This window comes from Pseudophryne corroboree, chromosome 4 (genome assembly GCF_028390025.1).
Source record: "Pseudophryne corroboree isolate aPseCor3 chromosome 4, aPseCor3.hap2, whole genome shotgun sequence".
NCBI classification, from domain to species: domain Eukaryota; kingdom Metazoa; phylum Chordata; class Amphibia; order Anura; family Myobatrachidae; genus Pseudophryne; species Pseudophryne corroboree.
The window spans coordinates 446,642,580-446,662,863 of record NC_086447.1 but is presented as its reverse complement, the minus strand read 5'-3'; the positions used below and the strand labels follow the sequence as shown (position 1 = coordinate 446,662,863).

Sequence of the window (20,284 nt, the reverse complement as noted above, 5' to 3'; positions counted from 1 at the left end):
TGCCATATAAATAAACAATAATGATGATAACTCCTGGGATTATAAATGAAATAAGAGTATTTAAGGTGCTGTCAAGAAAATGTGCTTGTAGTGTATATATAAATGTAATTATTGACAGGGATTAACTGAAATAAATTACATTTTCATTTTTTTCCATTTGTTTTATCAAGATTGCCAAAGTAGATTGCAAAGATGCTTTGGAAATGATCTGTAATCTTGAGTCTGAAGGGGATGAGAAAACATCGCTGATATTGTGTGCAGCATTCCTCTCCCGCCAGCTGCAGTTTGGTGAAATGTACTGTGCCTGGTGAGTACTGTAGCTGTAAAATTCAAGTCCTTGAGCTGGGCACAAGCCATGTGATGCGATGTAACCATACACCCGAAACAATCCGCTGTACTACAGTGCAATGTATCATTACAAGCAGCATATAACACCACTGCCTTGGCCGTGGAATAGTCCCATTGTATGTGCAACACATCCAATGGAACAATTCAATGAACAACGGGCAGGAAAGATAGTTCAGGAGTATATGATCGTATGGGGTGATATATCGTACAATATTTGTTTTTCTTTGGCAAGTACCATGGCATTACATCAGTAACATGCAAAAGACCACTATAAGATATTGGGGTATATGCAATTGCGGTCGAATTCCCGAAATTGTCGAATTTCGGGTCATTTTCGACCAAAAAAAAAATTCGCCTATGCAATTCAGTGCTTTCCGACCAAAAAACGGACTTTCAAAATTCGACTTTTTGAAATTCGAATTTTTGCAAATTCGACTTTTCTGCAATGATACAAGTGCTGCAATTCGACCAAAGCATATTCAATTCAAGTTTGGAAATTCGACAGCAGTGCTTTTAGACAGCAAATTCGTCATTTTCAATCCGCCACACTTTGGAGGGTGAAAACAAATAAAAAAAATTTTAAACATGTTTTTTTTTGTGTTTTTTTTTTTTGGGAATAGCAGATCTATTTATATTAGAAGGGATTAGGTACTTTTTTTTTTTTTTTTTTGGAGGCACAAATATTATTTATATATTTTTTAAAATATTATTTTTTTTTATTTTATTGCTGGAACGGTAAAATCCTAAAAAAAAATGGCGTGGGGTCCCCCCTCCAAAGCATAACCAGCCTCGGGCTCTTCGAGCTGGTCCTGGTTCTAAAAATGCGGGGAAAAAATTGACAGGGGATCCCCCCGTATTTTTAAAACCAGCACCGGGCTCTGCGCCTGGTGCTGGTGCCTAAAATACGGGGGACAAAAAGCGTAGGGGTCCCCCGTATTTTTAACACCAGCATCGGGCTCCACTAGCTGGACAGATAATGCCACAGCCGGGGGTCACTTTTATGCCGTGCCCTGCGGCCGTGGCATTAAATATCCAACTAGTCACCCCTGGCCGGGGTACCCTGGGGGAGTGGGGACCCCTTCAATCAAGGGGTCCCCCCCCCAGCCACCCAAGGGTCAGGGGTGAAGCCCGATGCTGTCCCCCCCATCCAATGGGCTGCGGATGTGGGGGCTGATAGCCTTTTGTGATCATGAAAAGAATATTGTTTTTTCCAGCTGTACTACAAGTCCCAGCAAGCCTCCCCCGCAAGCTGGTACTTGGAGAACCACAAGTACCAGCATGCGGGAGAAAAACGGGCCCGCTGATACCTGTAGTACTACTGGAAAAAAAATACCCAAATAAAAACAGGACACACACACCGTGAAAGTAAAACTTTATTTCATACGTCGACACACACATACTTACCTATGTTCACATGCCGACATCGGTCCTCTTCTCCATGTAGAATCCAGGGGTACCTGAAAATAAAAGATCAATATACTCACCTCAGCCATGGTCCAGAGATAAATCCACGTACTTGTAGAAAAAAACAAAACGCAAATACCCGACCAAACGGACTGAAAGGGGTCCCATGCTGACACATGAGACCCCTATCCCCGAATGCAGAGAGACCTGTCAGTGACAGCTGTCACAGAAAGGTCTCTAAAGCCAATCAGGAAGCGCAACTTCGTTGCGCTCATCTGATTGGCCCTGCGCGTCTGAGCAGACAGCGCATCGCACAGCCCAGTCCATTATATTCAATGGTGTGAACTTAGCGGCTAGCGGTGAGGTCACCCGCCGGTCAGCGGCTGACCGCGGGTTAACCCCACCGCTACCCGCAAAGTTCCCACCATTGAAAGTAATGGAGCGGCTTTGCGATGCGCTGTCACAGCACAGACAGCGCACAGCCAATCAGATGAGCGCCACGGAAGTAGCGCTTCCTGATTGGCTGAAGGGACTTCAGTGACAGGAGTCACGTGATGTCCCGGGATTCGGGAGAAAGGGGTCTGATGTGAAAGCATGGGACCCCTTTCTTAGTCCGGTATGGATCGGTGTTCGTTTTTTTGTTTTGCCAAGTACGTGGATTATCTCTGGACCTGGATGTACCTCTGGACGCTGGAAGGTGAGTATAATTTTTTCACAGGTACCTCGGATCGTCGGAGACCGTGGCAGTCGGCGTGTCAACATAGGTAAGTATGTGTGTGTCGGTAGTGTGTAATAAAGTTTTACTATCAAGGTGTGTGTGTACTGTTTTTATTTGGGTATTTTTTTTCCAGTAGTACTACAGGTACCAGCGGGCCCGTTTTTCTCCCGCATGCTGGTACTTGTGGTTCTCCAAGTACCAGCTTGCGGGGGAGGCTTGCTGGGACTTGTAGTACTACTGGAAAAAACAATATCTTTTTATTATCACAAAAGGCTATCAGCCCCCCCATCCGCAGCCCATTGGATGGGGGGGGACAGCCTCGGGCTTCACCCCTGGCCCTTGGGTGGCTGGGGGGGGACCCCTTGATTGTAGGGGTCCCCACTCCCCCAGGGTACCCCGGCCAGGGGTGACTAGTTGGATATTTAATGCCACGGCCGCAGGGCACGGCATAAAAGTGACCCCCGGCTGTGGCATTATCTGTCCAGCTAGTGGAGCCCGATGCTGGTGTTAAAAATACGGGGGACCCCTACTCTTTTTGTCCCCCGTAATTTTGGCACCAGCACCAGGCGCAGAGCCCGGTGCTGGTTTTAAAAATACGGGGGATCCCTGCCCAATTTTTCCCCTGCATTTTTAGAACCAGGACCAGCTCGAAGAGCCCGAGGCTGGTCATGCTTTGGAGGGGGGACCCCACGCCATTTTTTTTTCCGGGTTTTTCCCGTTTTTTTTAAATCGCGGCAAAATCCGCCAAATCGGCCGATTTTCGCCCGCGATTCTGGCAAATCCGTTTTTCATTGAATATGGTGAATTCCGGAAGCCACCTTCCGGAATTCACCTGTCGAATTAAGTCGAATTAAAAAACTGCGAAAAATTGCCGCGATTCGCCGTGAATTGCATATACCCCATTAAGTGGGGAGTGAATCAGTCCTCCATCCTATATTCTATTTGAACGTTCCTATTTGGTTTTCTTTGTTTCAGAACGCCTTTGGAGCATTGCTAAGCACTTTTTCTGTTCACAGGGAATTGACGTTGTTCTGGAGCAAACTGCAAAGAAGGGTCGATTCATCTATACAAGTGTATCTAGAAATATGCCGCCAGCTGTCTCAGCTAACGAAAACTGTGTACCATATTTTCTTTCTCATCAAGGTTATTCAGTCAGAGGTAAGCTTTTTATTACACAGCATTCATATGGTTGCCAGGTAGATGTGCATTGCCATTGTTTTAAACACTTAAATGCTTGGGGGGGGTCTGAAAGGTTAAACAGTAAGATTTGTTATAACTGCGCTTGTTGCATTTATTTAGAAGTATAAAAAATAGGATTTTAATTACCTACCGGTAAATCCTTTTCTCGTAGTCTGTAGAGCAGTGTTTCCCAACCTCGGTCCTCAAGGCACACTAACCGTTCTGGTTTTAGCGATATCCATGCTTGAACACAGGCGACTCAATTAGTACATCAGTTATTTTGATTTACCCATCTGTGCTGAAGCCTGGATATCATTAAAATCTGCACTGTTGGTGTGCCTTGAGGACCGCGGTTGGTAATGCCTGCCGTAGAGGATGCCGGGGTCCACATTAGTGCCATGGGGTATAGATGGGTCCACTAGGAGCCATTTGCACTTTAAGAGTTTGACAGTGTGTGGGCTGGCTCCTCCCTCTATGCCCCTCCTACCAGACTCAGTCTAGAAACTGTGCCCGAGGAGACGGACATCTTCGAGAGAAGGATTTTACACAGATAGTGGGGAGAGTCACACCTGCTCACACACAAGACAAACCAAGCTAACTAGCTTGAAACATCAACGGCTGAACAAGATTACTTACTAAGTAACAAAACGGTACTTAACCCAGAACTAAGCAGTACTGACCGAAATAACCACTGCAGGATCACGAAGCGCTGGGCGGGCGCCCAGCATCCTTTACGGACTACGAGAAAAGGATTTACCGGTAGGTAATTGAAATCCTATTTTCTCTGACGTCCTAAGTGGATGCTGGGACTCTGTAAGGACCATGGGGATTAGCGGCTCCGCAGGAGACTGGGCACAACTAAAGAAAGCTTTAGGACTACCTGGTGTGCACTGGCTCCTCCCACTAAGACCCTCCTCCAGACCTCAGTTAGATTCTTGTGCCCGGCTGAGCTGGATGCACACTAGGGGCTCTCCTGAGCTCCTAGAAAGAAAGTATATTTAGGTTTTTTATTTTACAGTGAGATCTGCTGGCAACAGACTCACTGCAGCGAGGGACTAAGGGGAGAAGAAGCGAACCTACCTAACAGGTGGTAGTTTGGGCTTCTTAGGGTACTGGACACCATTAGCTCCAGAGGGATCGACCGCAGGACCTGACCTTGGTGTTCATTCCCGGAGCCGCGCCGCCGTCCCCCTTACAGAGCCAGAAGCATGAAGAGTCCGGAAAATCGGCGGCAGAAGACTTCGGTCTTCACCAAGGTAGCGCACAGCACTGCAGCTGTGCGCCATTGCTCCTCATGTACGCCTCACACTCCGGTCACTGATGGGTGCAGGGCGCTGGGGGGGGGGGGGGGGGGGCCCTGAGGGCAATATAAGACACCTTGGCTGGCAAATCATTACAATATATAGTCCCAGGGCTATATATGTGATAAATTACCCCTGCCAGAATCCATAAAAAAGCGGGAGAAAAGTCCGCCGAAAAAGGGGCTGGGCTTCTCCCTCAGCACACTGGCGCCATTTTTTCTTCACAGTGCAGCTGGAAGACAGCTCCCCAGGCTCTCCTCTGTAGTTTTCAGGCTCAAAGGGTTAAAAAGAGAGGGGGGGCACTAAATTTAGGCGCAATATATGTATACAAGCAGCTATTGGGGGAAAAATCACTCAGTTATAGTGTTAATCCCTGCATTATATAGCGCTCTGGTGTGTGCTGGCATACTCTCTCTCTGTCTCCCCAAAGGACTTTGTGGGGTCCTGTCCTCAGTCAGAGCATTCCCTGTGTGTGTGCGGTGTGTCGGTACGGCTGTGTCGACATGTTGGATGAGGAAGGTTACGTGGAGGCGGAGCAGAGGCCGATAAATGGGATGTCGCCCCCTGTGGGGCCGACACCAGAGTGGATGGATAGGTGGAAGGTATTAACCGACAATGTCAACTCCTTACATAAAAGGCTGGATGACGTAACAGCTGTGGGACAGCCGGCTTCTCAGCCCGCGCCTGCCCAGGCGTCTCAAAGGCCATCAGGGGCTCAAAAAACGCCCGTTACCTCAGATGGCAGACACAGATGTCGACACGGAGTCTGACTCCAGTGTCGACGAGGTTGAGACATATACACAATCCACTAGGAACATCCGTTACATGATCTCGGCAATGAAAAATGTGTTACGCATTTCTGACATGAACCCAAGTACCACATAAAAGGGGTTTTATTTTTGGGGAGAAAAAGCAGCCAGTGTTTTGTTCCCCCACCAGATGAATGAATGAAGTGTGTAAAGAAGCGTGGGTTCCCCCGATAAGAAACTGGTAATTTCTAAAAAGTTACTGATGGCCTACCCTTTCCCGCCAGAGGATAGGTCACGTTGGGAGATATCCCTTAGGGTGGATAAGGCGCTCACACGTTTGTCAAAAAAGGTGGCACTGCCGTCTTAGGATACGGCCACCTTGATGGAGCCTGCTGATAAAAAGCAGGAGGCTATCCTGAAGTCTGTATATACACACTCAGGTTATATACTGAGACCTGCAATTGCCTCAGCATAAATAGTGCTGCTGCAGCGTGGTCTGATACCCTGTCAGATAATATTAATACTCTAAGACAGGGATAATATGAGCATATTAAAGACGTCGTCTTATATATAAGGGATGCACAGAGGGATATTTGCCGGCTGGCATCCAGAATTAATGCAATGTCCATTCTGCCAGGAGGGTATTAGAAACCCGGCAGTGGACAGGTGATGCTGCCTGTAAAAGGCACATGGAGATTCTGCCTTATAAGGGTGAGGAATTGTTTGGGGATGGTCTCTGGGACCTCGTATCCACAGCAACAGCTGGGAAGGAAAAATTTTACCTCAGGTTTCCTCACAGCCTAAGAAAGCACCGTATTTTCAGGTACAGTCCTTTCGGCTTCAGAAAAGCAAGCGGGTCAAAGGCGCTTCCTTTCTGCACAGAGACAAGGGAAGAAGGAAAAAGCTGCACCAGCAGCCAGTTCCCAGGATCAAAAATCTTCCCCCGCTTCCTCTGAGTCCACCGCATGACGCTGGGGCTCCACAGGTGGAGACAGGTGCGGTAGGGGCGCGTCTCGGGAACTTCAGGGACCAGTTGGCTTGCCCACAGGTGGATCCCTAGGTTCTGCAAATAGTATCACAGGGATACAGGCTGGAGTTCGAGGCGACTCCCCCTCGCCGTTACCTCACATCAGCCTTGCCTGCTGCCCTCGGAGAAAGGTAGTACTGGCGGCAATTCACAAGCTGTACTTCCAGCAGGTGAAATCAAGGTACCCCTCCTTCAACAAGGCCGGGGTTACTATTCCAAAATGTTGTGGTACCGAAACCAGACGGTTCGGTGAGACCCATTCTAAAATTGAAAGCCTTGAACACTTATATACGAAGGTTCAAGTTCAAAATGGAATCGCTCAGGGCGATTATTGCAAGCATGGAGAATTTCATGGTATCACTGGACATCAAGGATGATTACCTGCATGTCCCTATTTACCCTCTTCACCAGGAGTACCTCAAAATTGTGGTACAGGATTGTCATTACCAATTCCAGACGTTGCCGTTGGTCTGTCCCCGGCACCGAGGTATTTACCAAGGTAATGGCCGAAATAATTATCCCGTACTTGGACGATCTCCTTATAAAGGCGAGGTCCAGGGAGCAGTTGTTCGTCGGAGTAGCACCATCTCGGGAAGTGCTACAACAGCACGACTGGATTCTGAATATTCCAAAGTCGCAGCTGGTTCCTACGACGCGTCTACTGTTCCTGGGTATGGTTCTGGACACAGTTCAGGATAAAAAGGGTTTCTCTCGGAGGAGAAGTCCAAGGAGTTGTCGTCTCTAGACAGAGACCTCCTAATACGTATACAGGTGTCGGTGCATCAAGGCACGCGAGCCCTGGGAAAGATGGTAGCTTCTTACGAAGAAATTCCATTCACCAGGTCCCATGCAAGGATTTTCCAGTGGGATCTGTTGGACAAGTGGTCCGGGTCGCATCTTCAGATGCATCGGCGGATAACCCTGTCTCCAAGGGCCAGGGTGTCGCTGTTGTGGTGGCTGCAGAGTGCTCATCTTCTAGGGGGCCGCAGATTCGCATACAGGACTGGGTCCTGGTGACCACGGATGCCAGCCTTCGAGGCTGGGGGGCAGTCACACAGGGAAGAAACTTCCAAGGCTATGGAAAAGTCAGGAGATTTCCCTACACATAAATATTCTGGAACTAAGGGCCATTTACAATGCCCTAAGTCAGGCTAGACCCCTGCTTCAACACCGTACGGTGCTGATCCAGTCAGACAACATCACGGCGGTCGCTCATGTAAACCGACAGGGCGGCACAAGAAGCAGGATGGCGATGGCAGAAGCCACAAGGATTCTCCGATGGGCGGAAAATCATGTGTTAGCACTGTCAGCAGTGTTCATTCCCGGAGTGGACAACTGAGAAGCAGACTTTCTCAGAAGACACGACCTCCACCCGGGAGAGTGGGGACTTCATCCAGAAGTCTTCCAAATGATTGTACACCGTTGGGAAAGGCCACAGGTGGACATGATGGCGTCCCGCCTCAACTAAAAGTTACAAAGATATTGCGCCAGGTCAAGGACCCTCAGGCGATAGCTGTGGACGCTCTGGTAACACCGTGGGTGTACCAGTCGGTGTATGTGTTCCCTTCTCTGCCTCTCTTACCCAGGGTAATGAGAATAATAAGAAGGAGAGGAGTAAGAACTATACTCATTGTTCCGGGTTGGCCAAGAAGAGCTTGGTAACCAGAACTCCAAGAAATGATCTCAGAGGACCCATGGCCTCTGCCGCTCAGACAGGACCTGCTGCAGCAGGGGACCTGTCTGTTCCAAGACGTACCGCGGCTGCGTTGGACGGCATGGCGGTTGAACGCCGGATCCTGAAGGAAAAGGGAATTCCGGAGGAAGTTATCCCTACGCTATTTAAAGCTAGGAAAGAAGTGAACGCAAACCATTATCACCGCATATGGCGGAAATATGTTGCGTACTGTGATGCCAGGAAGGCCCCAAACGAGAAATTTCAGCTAGGTCGATTTCTGCACTTCCTACAGTCAGAGGTGACTATGGGCCTAAAATTGGGTTCCATTAGGGTCCAGATTTCGGCTCTATCGATTTTCTTCCAAAATTGAACTGGCTTCACTGCCTGAAGTTCAGACTTTTGTTAAGGGAGTGCTGCATAGTCAGCCCCCGTTTGTGCCTCCAGTGGCACCGTGGGATCTCAACGTGGTGTTGGATTTCCTGAAGTCGCATTGGGTTGAGCCACTTAAATCCGTGGAGCTATAATACCTCACGTGGAAAGTGGTCATTCTGTGGGCCTTGGCGTCGGCCAGGCGTGTATCAGAATTGGCGGCTTTGTCATACAAAAGCCCTTATCTGTATTTTATATGGATAAGGCGGAATTGAGGACTCATTCCCAATTCCTTCCTAAGGTGGTATCAGTTTTTCATGTGAACCAACCTATTGTGGTGCCTGCGGCTACTTGGGACTTGGAGGATTCCAAGTTACTGGACGTAGTCAGGGCCCTGAAAAGTATATGTTTTCAGGACAGCTGGAGTCAGGAAAACTGACTCGCTATTTCTCCTGTATGCACCCAACAAGCTGGGTGCTCCTGCTTCTAAGCAGACTATTGCTCGCTGGATCTGTAGCACGATTCAACTTGCACATTCTGCGGTTGGACTGCCGCACCCTAAATCTATAAAAGCCCATTCCACGAGGAAAGTGGGCTCTTCTTGGGCAGCTGCCCGAGGGGTCTCGGCTTTACAACTTTGCCGAGCTGTTACTTGGTCGGGTTAAAACATTTTTGTAAGAGTCTACAAGTTTGATACCCTGGCTGAGGAGGACCTAGAGTTTGCTCATTCGGTGCTGCAGAGTCATCCGCACTCTCCCGCCCGTTTGGGAGCTTTGGTATAATCCCCATGGTCCTTACGGAGTCCCAGCATCCACTTAGGACGTCAGAGAAAATAAGATTTTACTCACCGGTAAATCTATTTCTCGTAGTCCGTAGTGGATGCTGGGCGCCCATCCCAAGTGCGGATTGTCTGCAATACTTGCTTCTAGTTATTGCGTAACTAAAGGGTTATTGTTGAGCCATCTGTTGAGAGGCTCAGTTATATTTCATACTGTTAACTGGGTATAGTATCACGAGTTATACGGTGTGATTGGTGTGGCTGGTATGAGTCTTACCCGGGATTCAAAATCCTTCCTTATTGTGTCGGCTCTTCCGGGCACAGTATCTTAACTGAGGTCTGGAGGAGGGTCTTAGTGGGAGGAGCCAGTGCACACCAGGTAGTCCTAAAGCTCTCTTTAGTTGTGCGCAGTCTCCTGCGGAGCCGCTAATCCCCATGGTCCTTACGGAGTCCCAGCATCCACTACGGACTACGAGAAATAGATTTACCGGTGAGTAAAATCTTATTTTCTCTTACGTCCTAGAGGATGCTGGCGTCCACATTAGTACCATGGGGGATGTACCAAAGCTCCCAGAACGGGAGGGAGAGCGCGGAGGCTCCTGCAGAACTGATAGACCAAACTTCAGGTCCTCAGAGGCCAAAGTATTGTAAAACTTTGCGAACATGTTCGACCCCGACCAAGTTGCTGCTCGGCAGAGTTGTAAAGCCGAGACACCCCGGACGGCCGCCAGGAAGAACCCACCTTACAAGTAGAGTGGGCCTTAACAGACATAGGACACTGCAAGCCTGCCGTAGAATACGCATGCTGGATAGTGAACCTGATCCAGCGAGAGATCGTCTGCTTAGAAGCAGGACACCCAATTTTCTTGGGATTATACAGGACAAACAGAGTCCGATTTTCTGTGACGAGCAGTCCTCCTCACATAGATCACTACAGCCCTTACAACATCTAAGGACTTTGATGAAATTGAGAAGCCAGTCGCAACTGGCACCACAATAGGTTGGTTGATATGAAATGCCGACACAACCTTCGGAAGAAACTGCTGACGTGTCCGAAGCTCAGCTCTGTCTTTATGGAAGGTCAAGTATGGGCTTTTACATGACAAAGCCCCCAACTCCAACACACGTCTAGCAGAATCTAAGGCCAACACAGTGACAGCCTTCCACGTGAGAAACTTGACCTCAACCTCCTGTTGGGGCTCAAACCAATCCGACTGGAGGAACTGTAACACCACGTTAAGATCCCAAGGCGCCGTAGGCGGTACAAAGGGAGGTTGGATGTGCAGAACTCCCTTCAAAAAGGTCTGAGGGAGGGCTGCCAACTGTTTCTGGAAGAAAATGGATAGGGCCGAAATTTGGACCTTTATGGATCTTAACCTCAGGCCCATATCCACAGGAGAAAACGTCCCAGTTGAAAATCCACCGCAGGAAACTTCTTGGACTCACACCAAGATACATATTTTTTTCAAATACAATGGTAATGTTTTGACGTTACTCCTTTCCTAGCCTGTATCAGGGTAGGAATAACCTTGTTCGGAATGCCCTTCCGAGCTAGTATCTGGCGTTCAACCTTCATGCCGTCAAACGTAGCCGTGGGAAGTCTTGATAGGCGAACGGCCCCTGCTGCAGCAGGTCCTCCCGAAGAGGAAGAGGCCTCTGCTCTGTTCTTCTAGCAGTAGATCTAGAAGATCCGCGTACCAAGCCCTTCTTGGCCAGTCTGGAGCAATGAGGATTGCCTGAACTCTTGTTCTCCTTTTGAGCTTGAGAACTCTTGGAATGAGTGGAAGTGGAGGAAACACGTACACTGACTGGAACACCCACGGAGTCACTAGGGCGTCCACCGCCACTGCTTGCGGGTCCCTCGACCTGGAAAAATACCGCCGTAGCTTCTTGTTGAGACAGGAGGCCATCATATCGATTTCGGGTATGCCCCAAAGATCTGTTACCTCCTTGAACACCTCCGGATGGAGACCCCACTCCATCCAGATTGTGTCTGCTGAGGAAGTCCGCTTCCCAGTTGTCTACTCCCGGAATGAAGATTGCTGACAGCGCCAACGCGTGTTTTTCTGCCCAGAGGATGATTCTTGTTACCTCTGCCATTGCAGCTCTGCTCTTCGTTCCGCCCTGTTGGTTTATGTAAGCCACTGTCGTTACATTGTCCGACTGCACTTGAATGGCCCGATTTCTCAGAAGATGGGCCGCTTGGAGAAGACCGCTGTAGATGGCTCTTGGTTCCAGAATGTTTATCGGCAGGTCGGCTTCCAGTCTTGACCACCATCCTTGGAAGGTTTCCCATTGAGTGACTGCGCCCCAGGCCCGGAGACTTGGATCCAGTCCTGAATCCCGAACCTGCGGCCCTCCAGAAGGTTAGGTGATTGCAGCCACCAGAGGAGTGAAATCCTGGCCTTTGACGACAGATGTATTTTCTGGTGCATGTGTAGATGGGATCCCGGCCACTTGTCCAGGAGATCCAATTGGAAGGTCCGAGCGTGAAACCTCCCATACTGCAGAGCCTCGTAAGAGGCCACCATCTTCCCCAGAAGGCGAATGCACTGATGAACCCGGGTTGGCTTCAGGACATTCCGAACCATTGTTTGTATCGCCAACGCTTTTTCCTCTGGAAGAAACACCCTCTGCACTTCCGTGTCGAGGATCATTCCCAGAAAGGACAACCTCCTGGTTGGTTCCAAATGAGATTTTGGAAGATTCAGGATCCAACCATGTTCCCTGAGAAGCTGAGTCGTGAGATCAATGTACCGTAACCGCTTCTCCTTGGACGATGCCTTTTTATCAGCAGATCGTCCAGATATGGAATTCACCCTCTGTCTGCGGAGGAGAACTATCATTTCCGCCATCACCTTGGTGAATACCCTCGGTGCTGTGGAGAGGCCGAAAGGCAGGGCCTGGAACTGAAAATGACAGTCCAACAGAGCAAATCGGAGATAAGCCTGATACGGCAGCCAAATCGGAATGTGGAGGTACGTATCCTTGATATATAGGGATACCAGGAATTCCCCCTCCACCAGACCTGAGATCACTGCCCTTAGAGACTCCATTTTGAACTTGAACTCCCTCAGAAAGAGGTTTAGTGATTTCAAGTTCAGAATGGGCCAGACCGAACCATCCGATTTCGGTACCACGAAAAGGTTCGAATAGTAACCTTTGTTTTACATCTGGGGAGGAACTGGTATGATAACCTGCGCCTCAACCAGCTTCTGGATAGCTCCCTGTAGGGTAGCCCTGTCTGCCGGCAAACCTGATTTGAAGAACCGGTGAGGAGGGAGATCTTGAAATTCCAGCCGGTACCCCCGGGACACAATATCTAGTACCCAGGAATCCAGGCCGGATGACACCCAGACGTGACTGAAATGTCTGAGTCTTGCCCCCACCGGCCCTACCTCCAGGCCGAGCTGTCCACCGTCATGCTGAGGACTTTGGTGTACCAGAAGCAGGTTTCTGTTCCTGGGAACCTGCAGCAGCAGGTTTCTTGGATTTTGGCCGACCGCCTCTAAAGAAGGTGTTGGACGATTCGGCCTTTCTTGTTTTAGTAACACGAAAGGACGGTGATGCCGCTGAAGGAAAAGGTTTCTTCGCAGCAGGTGCAGCTGAGGGAAGAAAAGGTGACTTACCCGCTGTAGCCGTGGAGATCCACGCATCCAACGCTTCCCCAAAGAGAGCCTGACCTGTGTAGGGAAGGGTCTCCACACACCTCCTGGATTCCGCGTCGGCAGACCACTGGCGCAGCCACAGTCCTCGACGAGCTGAGACATACATGGAAGAAATTCCTGCAGCCATCGAACCCAGGTCCTTCATGGATTCCACCATAAATCCTGCAGAATCCTGAATGTTAAAAACAATTCTACGTCACTTTCATCCATAGTATCCAAATCCTCAAGTAACGTGCCTGTCCACTTTACTATAGCTTTGGAAATCCATGCACAGGCAATAGTAGGCCATAGTATCGCCCCTGAAGCCGTGTATATGGATTTGAGCGTAGTATCAATTTTGCGATCAGCCGGCTCTTTTAAGGCGGTAGATCCTGGAACAGGTAAAACCACCTTTTTAGAGAGTCTGGATACAGACGCGTCCACTATGGGTGGGTTTTCCCATTTTTTTCCTATCCTCGGGGAAGGGAAAAGCAACCAGAACCCTTCTAGGGATCTGGAACCTTTTCTCCGGGTTTTCCCATGCTTTTTCAAATATAGCATTTCATTCTTCAGATGCAAGGAAGGTTAGCTAGGCTTTCTTATTGTCAGTGAAGTAAGCCTCCTCAGCCTTCTCAGGTGTTGTATCTGCAATATTCAGCACATCTTTTATAGCCTCTATCATCAACTGCACCCCTTTAGCAAGAGATGCGGCCCACCTGAGCACATCCCCATCACAGTCTGCCGTGTCAGAATTGGTATCCGTGTCATCTTGCATAATCTGTGCAAGAGCACATTTGTGGGAACCTGCAGATGGGGGCCCTGAGGTAACAGAACCTGACCAAACTGCCATAGAGTTCTGTAAAACCTGAGTTTCAGATTCATTCTATGCAACCCTAGTAGAAATCTGAGAAATCATGGATTTGATAGACGATAACCATTCAGGCTCCCTTGCTGGTATCTGTGCTAAAAGTGCAATCCTGATTACATGGAATGGGATCATCCTACGAGGACATATCCTCTGTAGCATATAACACAGAGTCCATGAACATAGCTTAAAGGAGACCACAGACACTCCACACACACACACACACACGCACAGGGGAGGACAGACAGAGTTTCACCCCCAAGAATGGCAAGAGAGAGACACAGATTAAAGCCAACCCACACACAGCGCTTTCCAGGTATAGGGAAACCCTAAACCAGCACTGACAGTCTTTACACAGCACCCCTTCCCCATCTACAACCCCCTGGTACCTTGAGAGATTGCTGTAGTTGCTCTGGAGGGACTGCGCTTCACTGACAGCGTTTCTGCAGGCAGGAAAATGCCGCTGAACGCTGCTGGGTCTGCTCTGAGGAGAAGCTCAGCCCCATTAATGGCGCCGCTCTTCATAGGATTATACTTGCCTGAGGATTTATGCTGGCAGAGATCCCGGGACCTCGACAGGCTGTGTGACCGGTGTAGGGTGTAGGCGCTGGCTCAGGGTGCCCCTCAGCGCCGCACTATGTACCGCGCTGTGAGTACTAGTTAGTACTGCGCTCCATACCCTGTTGCCGCCATCTTCACATCGGCTCCCTGCTTGCAAGGGGGGCTGGTGAGTAACTCGCCACCGATCTTCTAGCTCTGTAAGGGGGTGCTGGCATGCTGCCGGGGTGAGCGATCCCCTGTGGCGGGGAACGTTCAATCCACTCAGGAGCTCAGGGTCCTGTCAGCGGAGATAGTGGCTCAGACCCCGCAGGGCAGACACTACTCTCCCTCCACTGGGCACATTTTCTAAACTGAGTCTGAGATGGAGGAACCAGCCCACACTCTCAAACTCTTAAAGTGCCATATGCTCCTAGTGGACCTGTCTATACCCCATGGTACTAATGTGGACCCCAGCATCCTCTAGGACGTAAGAGAAACATATTATTTGAACGGATTCTGTTCCGCAGAAATAGTAGTGTTCACAAAAAAAGCTGTTTGAATAACTTGTAATGTAAAAGTCAGTGCTGCCTGTTAGTTAACACTGCGTGCAGTTTCTCCTTACAGGCACTTTCCTTGTCGCAGCTGTTACAGACAACTTAATAAATTTTCATGTAACATTATTATTATTATTAATTTCTCTTACGTCCTAGAGGATGCTGGGGACTCCGTAAGGACCATGGGGATAGACGGGCTCCGCAGGAGACATGGGCACTTTAAGAAAGAACTTTATGTATGGGTGTGCACTGGCTCCTCCCTCTATGCCCCTCCTCCAGACCTCAGTTTACTACTGTGCCCAGAGGAGACTGGGTGCATTACAGGGAGCTCTCCTGAGTTTCCTGTTAGAAAGTATATTTGTTAGGTTTTTTATTTTCAGGGAGCCTGCTGGCAACAGACTCCCTGCATCGTGGGACTGAGGAGAGAGAAGCAGACCTACTTCTGTGAGTTTCAAGGCTCTGTTTCTTAGGCTACTGGACACCATTAGCTCCAGAGGGAGTCGGAACACAGGTCTCACCCTGGAGTTCGTCCCGGTGCCGCGCCGCCGTCCTCCTCACAGAGCCGGAAGATTGAAGCCGGGTGAGTATGAGAAGAAAGAAGACTTCAGAGGCGGCAGAAGACTTCAGATCTACACTGAGGTAACGCACAGCAGTAAAGCTGTGCGCCATTGATCCCACACAGCACACACAAACTGCAGTCACTGTAAGGGTGCAGGGCGCAGGGGGGGCGCCCTGGGCAGCAATAAAACCTCTTTTTCTGGCAAAAGTAGATATATACAGCTAGGCACTGTATATAAAGAGCCCCCGCCAGTTTTTTATATATTTTAGCGGGACAGAAGCCAGTCGCTGAGGGGGCGGGGCTTCTTCCTCAGCACTCACCAGCGCCATTTTCTCCACAGCACAGCGCTGAGAGGAAGCTCCCAGGACTCTCCCCTGCTTATCCACAGTGAAAGAGGGTTTTAAAGAAGGGGTGGGGGGGGGGGGGGGACATAATTTGGCGCAAAAATAAAGATTACAGCGCTATCTGGGTAAACATATTGTGTGTTTTTTCCTGGGTCATTAGCGCTGGGTGTGTGCTGGCATACTCTCTCTCTCTGCCTCTCCAAAGGGCCTTGTAGGGGAACGGTCTTCAGATAAGAGGATTCCCTGATTGTGTGGTGTGTCTGTACGCGTGTCGACATGTCTGAGGTAGAAGGCTTTCCTAGGGAGGAGGAGGAGCAGCAAATGAATGTGGTGTCTCCGTCGACAACGCCGACACCTGACTGGATGGATATGTGGAATGTTTTAAGTGCTAATGTAAATTTATTGCACAAAAGATTAGACAAAGCGGAAGCTAGGGAACAGCCAGGGAGTCAACCCATGTCTGTCCCTATGTCACAGGGACCTTCGGGGTCTCAAAAGCGCCCACTATCCCAAATAGTAGACACAGATACCGACACGGATTCTGACTCCAGTGTCGACTACGATGATGCAAAGTTACAGCCAAAATTGGCTAAATGTATTCGATATATGATTATTGCAATAAAAGATGTTTTGCATATCACAGAAGAACCCCCTGTCCCATGTATAAGGCAAATTTGTAAAAAAGCAAAGATGTAAGTGGACACATCTGTATGTGAAAAAGCTTGGGAATCTCCAGACAAAAAACTGCAGATTCCCAAAAGGATTCTTATGGCGTATACTTTCCCGCCAACGGACAGGTTACGGTGGGAATCCTCCCCTAGGGTGGACAAAGCGTTGACGCGCTTATCCAAGAAGGTAGCGCTGCCAACCCAAGATACGGCTACCCTCAGGGATCCTGCTGATCACAAGCAGGAGATTACCTTGAAGTCCATTTACACATTCGGGTACCTTACTCAGACCGGCTATTGCGTCGGCTTGGGTGTGTAGCGCTGTAGCAGCATGGACAGATACCTTATCAGCGGAAATTGAAACCCTGGATAAGGATACTATCTTATTGACCCTAGGACATATAAAAGATGCTGTCTTATATATGAGAGATGCTCAAAGAGACATTGCTTTGCTGGGTTCTAGAGTCAACGCTATGTCGATTTCTGCTAGACGAGTCGTATGGACCCGGCAATGGACAGGTGATGCTGACTCAAAAAGCCATATGGAGGTTTTACCTTACAAGAGTGACGAATTGTTTGGAGAAGGTCTCTCGTACCTGGTCTCCACGGCTACAGCTGGTAAATCCAATTTTTTGCCTTATATTCCCTCACAGCCTAAGAAAGCGCCACATTATCAAATGCAGTCCTTTTCGGTCATAGAGAAAAAAAAGTACGAGGCGCGTCCTTTCTTGCCAGAGGTAAGGGCAGAGGAAAGAAGCTGCACAACACAGCTGGTTCCCAGGAACAGAAGTCCTCCCCGGCCTCTACAAAATCCACCGCATGACGCTGGGGCTCCGCTACGGGAGTCCGCCCCAGTGGGGTCACATCTTCGACTTTTCAGCCACATCTGGGTTCACTCACAGGTGGATCCCTGGGCAATAGAAATTGTTTCTCAGGGTTACAAGCTGGAATTCGAAGAGGTGCCTCCTCGCCGGTTTTTCAAATCGGCCCTGCCGGCTTCTCCCCCAGAAAGGGAGTTAGTGTTAAATGCAATTCACGGGGCTTGGCCACGGCGGCAAGAGACTAGGCAGCAGGATCGAGGAGCTCCCTGGATATTAATCCTGACAATATCCTGGGGCTCTTTTTGAGGATTCCCCTCGGCTCCTCTCCCGGCTAGCGGCATTGGGGAGGCGGCGGGCATCGCTGGAGGACCCTTGTGAGAGCTCCCGGCTCGCGCCGGCGGCCGCCCGGATCGCGGGCCTAGGCCGCCAGCAAGTCCCCGGCCTCAATTTCGGAGCTCCGCCGGGCGCACGCGAGCGCTCACCCGCGGCGACCACGGCTTCCGCGGCATCTGAGGTGAGCGGCACCCCCAGGGCACCATACTGGCCCAATCCATCTCCCCTGGTGCCAGATATTGAGAGGGCTGGATAAAGGAAGGGAGTGTGTGTGTGCTGGGCGGCCATCTTGACTGCAGTTTCCAGTGTCCCTCCTCACTGCATGGAGCTGTGTGTGTGTGTGTAGATCATATTGGGCTGGATCTGGACTATCCTACACTATATATATATATATATATATATATATATATATATATATATATATATACCACTGGTCCCCCCCCCATCCCCCTTCTGTATTATTGCTGGATGTCCCGGACCCTGGTGTGCTGCTGATATTACATTCACCATCCACTGCTGTATTCCCTGACACTGAAAATTAGGACTTTGAGCACTGCTGGGCCTTGATAAGATGGTGAGGGGCGGCCGCGGCTAAATTGTAAAGGTTTGCTCGACAGCCTGCTACCCAGCCGATGCAGTCATCTCCTAAGCCCTCCCCTTCTACCAGAATGGATCCCCCGGCTGGGGCCGACTCCAGAGCGAACGTACAGCCATCTGCTCCTTCCATTCAACAGGTCCTGGAGGCCATAGCGGCCAGCGAGCAACGCCTGTCGGACAAAATGGAGAAGGTGCAGTGCGATTTGTCATTGCTGCGCCAGGATGTCCAGCGGGTCCAGGAGAGGGTGGGCGAAACAGAGACGCGGGTCTCTAATCTGGAGGACCACAGCGGCCCACTGCAGCGTTCTGTGTCTGCAGTGACACAACAAGTCTCGACACTGCAAACCAAACTCCTGGATATGGAGGGCCGACTTCGCAGAAATAATGTGAGGTTCGTGGGCCTACCTGAAAAGGAGGAGGGGGCACATCCCGAAGATTTCCTAGAGTCCTGGCTGAAAGAAGCATATGGCGATGAATCCTTTACTTCCCAGTTTGCGGTGGAGCGGGCTCACGAGTACCTTTCCGGCCCTTGCCCCCAGGCGCCCCTCCACGAACATTTATTGCAAAATTCTTGCACTATAAAGACAGGGACTCTGTCTTGCGCACGAGGGGCCCTCTGCTTCGGAACGGAGTCCGGGTGTCTGCATTTCTGGACTTTGCAGCGGACGTTCAAAAAGACCGGGCCCAGTTTCTTCCCATTAAGTGACGTCTTCCTGACCTGCATCTCCCCTACTCAATGCTGTTCCCCCCCAGGTTGCGTGTGGTGGCGGATGGGGAAACCAAGTTCTTCAGTTCTCCGAAGGAGGCGGCTGCCTGGTTGGACAGATATGCTCCAGGTGTCCGCCAACTGGCTCCAGACTGACACCAGGACTTCCTCCTACATGGGCCTACAATCTGCAAGTATAAGTCCGGGGAGCTTCCTCTTGTTTAGTGGTTCTGGACTTTGCTAAGAAGAGTTATGTACGTATTAGGGTTCTGTGTTGGGGTTGTTTTGGATCTGTACGCCTAGAATAGCGTTGCCGTAGGCTTTCGGATCTCCAGGGGTAGAGTTCAGTTAGGGTTATGTGTATGCCACAGTTCGGGAAGGTATATGGGGTGGGGGGTGGTTGTGGGGTTGCTGTAGGTTTCTCAGCAGTTTTTTTTTGTTCCTTTTTTTGGTTTCTATATAATTGTTTTTCAGACAGTGAGATGATGCTGTGCTATTTTATGGGGTTTGGCTTAGGAACCGGGGCCTGCGGACGATCTGGATATGAGGGTGGAGCACAGTATGGGAGCGTAGATGCCCGGATAGCATTGATGATGGTACTTCCTCTTAGCCTTCTGGTATCTGGGAGTGATGGGTCCCAGTTGGTACATTGGCCGACATGTCTCCCTTAAAAATCTTGGCATGGAATGTCCGGGGCATTAATAACAAAGTAAAGCGATCCCTAGTATTTAAAATGATGAAGAAATATGGCTCGGACATTATTTGCCTGAGCGAAACTCATTTAGAGGGTAATAGACTGTTGTCGCTCCGCAGGCCCTGGGTGGGCTGGGCGTATCATTCCTCACACTCCTTCTCTTCCCGAGGGGTGTCGGTCATGATAAAGAGGACTGTACAGTTTGAACTGATCACGGTAAATACGGATCCGTATGGTAGATACGTATTTCTAGAATGTAAATTGTATTCTCGTAATTTTTTCCTATTGTCTTTATATGTCCCTACCCCATTCTCATATGATGTCCTGCAGAAGGCCGCCTCATTTATCGCTTCTTCCCCTCACACTCCTGTCATCTGTCTGGGGGACTTCAACAATGTGTTGGATGTC

At 49.7% G+C, this 20,284-nt stretch overlaps 1 protein-coding gene across 1 annotated transcript in view; it reads left to right on the top strand.

The window, feature by feature from the left end:
- Nucleotides 1-20,284, top strand: part of ZNF292 (zinc finger protein 292) — a 126,793-nt gene that overhangs the window by 89,137 nt on the left and 17,372 nt on the right. The window contains exons 6-7 of the mRNA XM_063916944.1: nucleotides 171-307; nucleotides 3,487-3,628. Coding sequence (XP_063773014.1) covers nucleotides 171-307; nucleotides 3,487-3,628 — 279 coding nt within the window. The remainder of the gene's footprint in view (nucleotides 1-170; nucleotides 308-3,486; nucleotides 3,629-20,284) is intronic.